At 41.2% G+C, this 7,393-nt stretch overlaps 1 protein-coding gene across 4 annotated transcripts in view; it reads right to left on the reverse strand.

Annotated features, from left to right (window-relative positions):
- Positions 1–6,393, reverse strand: part of KANSL1L (KAT8 regulatory NSL complex subunit 1 like) — a 62,667-nt gene extending 56,274 nt beyond the window's left edge. For 2 of the 4 annotated variants that reach the window (XR_001413920.1, XM_014959616.1), the window contains exons 1-2: positions 6,205–6,393; positions 2,301–3,317 (exon numbers count right to left, since the gene is read on the reverse strand). Coding sequence is in view for 3 of the 4 variants with exons in the window: in XM_014959616.1 (XP_014815102.1) it covers positions 2,301–3,317; positions 6,205–6,281 (1,094 nt within the window). In the remaining variant the exon portion in view is untranslated. Of the gene's footprint in view, positions 1–2,300; positions 3,419–6,204 lie in introns of all 4 variants that reach the window. The other 2 variants (XM_014959618.1, XM_014959617.1) reach the window with 2 other exon arrangements.
- Positions 6,394–7,393: the final 1,000 nt, after the last annotated feature.

Here is a 7,393-nt window from a genome sequence, read left to right on the forward strand (position 1 = left end):
AGGATAAAAAGCACTGCAGTCATAACAAGCACCAGCCACCAGCGTGATTATACCCTCCAGTTAAATGCAACCAGTGTACTGCGATATAGGCAAAACATTTTCCCATTCATTACTGCATTACTAGAACCTTATAACATCTACTGTTAAGTATTACGAAGAATTATCACAGAAGAGTCTTTCCAGGTCACTAAATGTCTTCACTATGAAAAATAAGTCACAAATTCAAGAAAAGAGACAGGCTGTCCTCACTGCAATGTTATTTCAAGCGCCGCCTCAGCCTATGCACACAGACAGGAGTCTTCTGCTTAAATTAGGGAGTACTTTAACTCTGAGCTTGCTGGCCCAGCAGCACAGCTCAACCACCAGTGATTCTTGCACTGCCAATGCAGCGAGGCCTTAGCTAATGCCCATTGCTAACCTCATCCCCACCGCTGCTTGTCTGCTGCGCAGCAGTAAGAACCTAAAAAAGGGAGGGGAAAAAAACCCCAAACATAAAAAAGGGCTGTGCTGAGTCAGACTATAGATGATCTACCCAGCCTCCTACCTCTTAGCAGTGGCCAAGATAACAGTCTTGCAACAGGGCAGGCATGGAGGGAGCAGTGCTTCTCCTGAACACTCCCTCAGCTGCCAGCACCAGCAGCTTGGGGATTTCCTGAGCCAAAGGTGGTGTCTTTGTATTTAATAATCCTCCCTGGATTTTTTTTTTTTTTGTCAGTGCAGCAAAACAAAGCGAGTAAGCCTTAAGTGGAAAGCTAACTTAAGGAATTCAAAAGCCACAAGAAGAAATAAAGGTAAAGGACGGGCAGGCAGTTAGGAACTTGACTGTCCCTGGAACAAAGACAAAAGAAAACCCTTGCGCAGAACTTTGGTCCAAGTTTTGCATTACCCACTACCTTTCAAGAACCAGAGTTTCTCAACAGTTTTTCTTTTTCAGTTCATGTAATCACAAGATAAGAATCCTAGAGGCAGAGCTATTACTCAGAAGTTCAAACATATCAGCTAGAAGAAGAATGCAGATTCTCCTATGCTGGGAAGAGCCAAAAGTGCTGTTTTTTCATTAAAGTATTTCGAAAGGAGAGTAATTCTTCTGCAAACTCATTTATTTAAGGTGATCCTAACCTAGCTGGCAAATCATTATGCTTTGGTTGGACTTTAGTACAGTATTTACCATTTTGATAATACATAAAACTAAACAAAAACTATTTCTCACTTGCACTTTTTCTCTTCTGTTTTCCAACCCTACAGAGTTTAACGAAACACAGCAGCAATTTGATAGAACCGTGCTATACTGAAGCTTCCCTAACTGCAGCTATAAACATGTAACAGAGCACAGCTCTTTTCCAATTCCTTGATTTCTTCTGAACATTACACTTTTCAAGAAACAGACCAAGAAATATATGTTTTACCAATAAATACATTTTTTAAAATACTTATTTTTCCTCAAACAGCCGTGTCACTCTTAATGCTTTCTAGACACTCCCTGACAGCAGGGAGCACAAGCAGAGATTGTGTTAAAAGTGAGGCAAGGTAGTGTTAAAAAACAGAACAAACCAAAAAGGATGCTGTACCACCATCAGGGAACAATTTTACTATCTGTTTCTCTTACCCACCACTGATTTCCAAAGCTACAGTAATGTCTACTGACAGGATCCCTGACAATTCAAGACAGTATTAGTTAATGATATTAATTTCCCTCTGGTTTGTCTTGAAAAACATACCAGCAGCAATAAAAACATCACTGCTAGCTTCATTGACAGCAGTGGAACAACTTCACTAAGTAAATTAACATTTTTTAAATTATAATTCAAAGAACAAGACTTTTTGAATATACAACAATGGCTTCACACCCGCATCAGATGATCATTTTCACTCTATCACATCATAGTGGTTTTCGAGATACTAATACTGAGTAATTATCGATAACTCCAGAATAAAATCAAAATTATTTTCATACCAGCCCAAACTATAATTTACAGCACTGCTATCACTATTTGATTTACAGCACCATCTGAGCATTGAATAATTAACCACACTAATGTAATGCAAACTGGTAGAGTACAGTACAAAATCTAGCTTTCCAAAGTCTAGTAAAGTAACTGTTCCTTAAATGCTGTAATTAGGAGTTCCTACTTTCTGTCTGGCCCCTGCCAAACCTTGCTCACACAGGTAGTCCTGCCATTTTCAGTAGGACTATCTATTAAGTGAGGTTACTCACACAAGGAGGAATCTGCAGGTCTACACCCTTCCATCTTGATTTATAAGCATGAAGCACATGAATTTAGCAGGAATTTAACACTTACGCTTCCACAGTTGTTCTTACAGTCTGTTCCTCGCCATCTTCATCTGAGCTGCTACATGTTGCATCAGAGTCCAGATCCTTCTCCACGCGAGACAGCAGCCCTCCAGTAGAAAGTGCAAACCCCCGGATTTCACCTGGTGCAATGCTAACTCCGTTCTGTACGTCTGTACTCGAACTACTCTCCAAAGTAGTCGCGTTGTTTTCTGGCCAACCTTCAGTGCACCTGAGGGAGCTACCGCTCAAAAATCTGGTTGGTTCATGGAAAACCTTCATTCTTTGTAGCTGATGTTTCACGAAGCATTTCAGCTGCTGATCACAGTGTTTGATAACGTGCTTAGCCAGGAGCATTTGTAAACGTTTCTGAGTTCTTTTGGCGCGACTGATTTCCATTTGTTGCTTAGTGACACACTGGAGTAAGCGAGCATACACCTCCTCCGGGGTGCAGCTCAAAATCCCTTCTGAAGGCCCGTGAAGAATCTGGTGTAATAAATCCCCTTTTATTGTTTCAGCGCAGACTTCCAAAGCCCTACCCAAAACCCCATTCTTCTTGTACCATTTACCATTTAAAAGCTGCATTTCTTCTGCGTTACCGGATTCGGTTACATTTGAATCCAAAAGTCTCTGCATTTCTGCCAAATTCGGAGATGTGGTCTCTGAAAACGTTTGCCCTTTGACCTGTTCCTCAGGTTCTGAATGACTAATCTGACCAAATGATGTGTCAGCACCATTATGTAATGAATTTCTCATCTTGGAGCAGTCGGGCTCTCCCGCTTTCGTTTGCTTACCGGTTTTGTTGCTAAACGCAGAATTTGTACTCATTAACAAGACAGACTGATAGCACTTGGAGGATGGTGGAGAACCGAAATGCTGCACACTGAAGATATCATTCCTGAGGTTGGGCTCAGCAGTGGGGAACCCCAGGACTGAGCAAGTAATCTGTGCGATGGAGTCCTCTTTTATCTTCTCTTCCACTGCTCTGGAATTTTCCATGCACAAAGCTGTATCAGACTCCATAGCTCTAGAGGACAGAGAAGGTGACAAGTGGATACCATGACCTTTTGTTGCTGCCTCTCTGAGGGCTGGTGTCATTATAGCTACGGTAGGTAGTTTACAGCAAACCTGAAAATAACATGGGCCATGTAAATTTCTTATTTTCATGACAAAGTACAATACAACAACCATCAAATATTTCATTCTTTCAACATTTCAACATTATTCAAAGATTCCATAAAAAAGGACATTATCTAAAGAACACAGATACACTGCACTCCCTCCCAAGTCAAACAAGAAGACTCTTTCTGTTTTTTTCTATATTTCATTCAGAGGTTGTTCCATGTGCAACATGTTCCTTTACCTCTCAGGGGAGTAAGTGTTCATACCTCATTGCATTTCTGATGCTATCAGTCTGAGAAATAAGACTCACAAAGTTCCAGAACGTCATCTAACCTTGCCCAAACTGAAAAACATGACCATAAGCCATGTGACGGGAAGGATGCCTTTTAAAATATGCATGTGAGTATTCATACATGTATACACACACACACAGACACACATTCCCACCCCAGAACTCCAGCTGGACTTTATTTTAATATGCTCTGGAGATAAGCTACTTCTTGAGTTGCGGTTAGTTTTTGTTCAAGTTTTTTTTTTTTTAAAAAACTTAAATGAGTCAACATCAACAGTATCACTGACATGGGAGCTATGCAGCTACTTATTACAAATTCAGCAAAGCAAAACACCTACCACATGATGAAACAGTCTGAAATATACTCAGAGGCACTATTTGGAGAAATATTTTTAATGTAAATCTCTATAAAGCAAGCATTTGATTAATTAATTTATTATATAGTCTCACAAATACACTTTAGAAACCAACCATCAAGGCTAACGCTTTAAAAACAGGGAACTGTAGGTTCTAAATGTGTCCTAAAAAAAAAAAATATCTTTCCTGTGCTTTTGTATCCAGTTCTTCTTTATTCATCAGGCACCGTCTGCACAATACAAACACAATATTGTTTGATAACAACTTGTGTAAAGATAAAGTTTTCCTTTATAAACCCTTCCACCTGCAACTTGCTGAATCTTAGACGAGGGTTCCCAAACTTTGTGATCAAAAGAGCAGTGTCAACTGTCACCAGTTGTTGTCAGCAGCTATGCTGCCATGTCATACTGTACCTATAACACAGCCTACAGAGCAGGAACCACTGCCTTACATTGTACTTTCAGCTTTGTTTAGTAAATGTTTAAATAAACCAAATGAAAGATTTAATTGAACATGGCCTGCAGAAGCCTAAAAGATGAGCTACTGTCAGGTCTTGGTTAAGAAGCTAGAGACACAATCAGACACGGTAAGAGAGTATTAACAAACGTGAATGCAGCACCTTAATTTCACAGCAAATTCTCTGTTTAACCAGTGTACTAGTTGAGCAGCATTTCCATTGCCCTCCTTTCAATGTCTTCAGTTTCTTTGATCTCCACAGCAATTGCCTAGCTCAGCAATTTTCACTGCACAGATCCCATAAGGGGTCAATGATTCTGAGACTGCCATGTATGGATCTTAAGAAAAGCAAACTCCTTGTCTGAAGCCTTAGCTTATTTATAACCACAGGTTTTATGCTGAAGGTGCAATCATTAAAGGGAGATGTGGAAACCTAAGGAGCCGAGAGTACCAGTCCAAATACTTTTCTTTAACCCTCGAAACACAAAGAAAAACATGAAGAGCCACATGCTCCATTACTGCCTTAACGCTCTCGGTACGCTTTATTCGCCTTTCATTGCTCCATGTATACCTCAACCATGAGGTCTTCATCTCTGTACGTCACCTACCCAGCATCACAGAGAGCAGGTTTGGTGGTCCTAATGCTAATCCTAAATGATACTATTCAAATCTTCAGGATTTTAACCTTTACCAGCAAGCCAGTAACTTCGGACCATAGAGGAACTGAGCACCAAGTCCCCCCCAGCAGACAGCTGTTCAGAAAGGGCCCCGTGATTAGGAGCGGGCAGGGAAATGCACTGCTGAGAGCTGGTGTCCTAAATGGCAAAGGCTCTGGTGACTCGGCAATGCTCTCAGCATCTGGCTGACTCATGGCTTCATGTCTTTCCACTCTTCTAAGAGCTAGCAGGCACAGTAATTTTTAAATCCAAAGGAGTATGCATTCAGACAGCTGTGCCTCTTCCCCTCTCAGCATATGACAAATAACTATAGTAAGTCAAAGAGATTTAGTGTGGCTAAAACATAAGGGGAAGAGAACTGAAGCCCACACTATCTCTGTGGAGATACTATGAACTCAAGGGAGTCCCCGTGTTAGATCTGTCCCCAGGAACTCCAAGAAGCTCCCTCAGAAGGACGCTGCCAGCCTGGTACCTACCTACACTGAACAACGAGTTTGTAACTGTTCCAACTTTACCATCTACCTTCCTTAGCCCAAGCAGTTTACCAGTCATAGATCACCACTCCTGAAAGCCAGGAAATGTCCACACACAGCAGAGCTGCTGCCCAAGCAAACAAGAAGTTTGGAGAAGTATATCTCATACCTATATGGAGGCCAGTCAAAAAACTAGCAGCATAAAATTTTCAGAGTACTGTGTTTTAATGTGATCATATTCCCTCAAATACTACATACCCCTCTGGTACAGTTTCAAATTCCCTAAATTGCAATGAATACCATTAGCAAATTATTTTAGGGTTCTTTCAAGTTTCAGGGACTTTTTCTTTCCTCTTTTAGGGGAGAGAGAGGAAGAAATCAAAGTACCCTCAAATTGAACCACAAACATTAAACTAAAGAGCACCAAGAAGCCACTAACTAATCAGGAGTTCCTGACAGAAGACATTTAAATTACAATATAGTTAAAATATAAATAAAATGCTTTTGAAGAGAGAAATCACTCAATTAACCCCTTACCCAGGCAACTTGCAAACTTCACACAATGTTTCTGCCCTGAAGACAGTCGTGTGAGACACTTCAGGTATATTCCTCATTTCAGTGACATCAAAAAGACTTTATAAAAGCTGGCACTGTCCCAGTCTCCAGTCCTTGGCATTTCTCCAAGAAGTTCACACGCACACATAAAAACTCATTGGTATATGAGCAAAACAAAGTATCAGCTGAAAAAAAAAATTAAAAACAAATTTTAATACAAGTACTTGGCTCCACAAGAGTTGTACAATTTTCATTTTGATAAATTTCATTTTATTTTGGCAGAAAGCAGCAAAAATAATTTCACTCCACCCTTATTGGAAGTGAGTTTCCAGAGCCAAAGCTATTCTCTTCTGGGGGGTGGGGGGGAGAAAAGCGTGCAGAGGGAGGGAAGACCAGTACTGCAACACGGTATTCAGGAAGACTCTGTATTTTCATTCTGGAAAAAGCTTTCTTTTTGTCATAGGTAAACTATTTCAAGGATTTTTTTTTTCCATTGTGTACTACTTGAGGTTTCAAAACCAGAACAGCTGAAACGCTACTTAACTGGCAAACAGTTTGCTTTCAGCCTGCTGAATACGCACTCCACTTGAAAAGGCTAAAAAGTATTGTAAAAAGAAAAGCTGACGTAAAATAAGTACCGGGGAAGGGAAGAAACAAGTACCAGACATGCACAGTACAGCAACTCAAGTTTAAAGTTATGCTTATCCTCCCCTAATGCCTTAATTACCCAGTGGGATACAGCTGGGAATTGCAGTTTACCACAGCCCCAGCGCTCCCCCACCCACACCCTGCTCCCTTCACAGCTACGGGTCCCTAATCCCTCACTGACCCCTGCTCCTCTCCCCCAGGACACCTCCGCTTATTTCTTAGTCCCTACTGGGTATTTCCGTGTTATATACCCTTCTCTACCAGCCTTACCCCAGCGGAATTTGTCTAAATCCTGAAACTAGCGTCTTCACGTTGGTAATTAGCAGCATCAATAAAATAAAACAAAACAAACCCCAGCCACAAACCTGCCTGCTCACAGGGTGGCATTCCGTTCCCAGCTTTTGTTTACAGTCCTTTCACTTTCTGACTCTTCCCCCCCTTGCATAACACTATCACTTTTGTTACACAACACTGCAGACAATGTTTTGGGGGATTTTTTCCTCGGGGGGGGGGGGGGGGGGGG

The sequence above is a fragment of the Calidris pugnax genome, unplaced genomic scaffold (genome assembly GCF_001431845.1).
Source record: "Calidris pugnax isolate Ruff unplaced genomic scaffold, ASM143184v1 scaffold448, whole genome shotgun sequence".
NCBI lineage: Eukaryota > Metazoa > Chordata > Aves > Charadriiformes > Scolopacidae > Calidris > Calidris pugnax.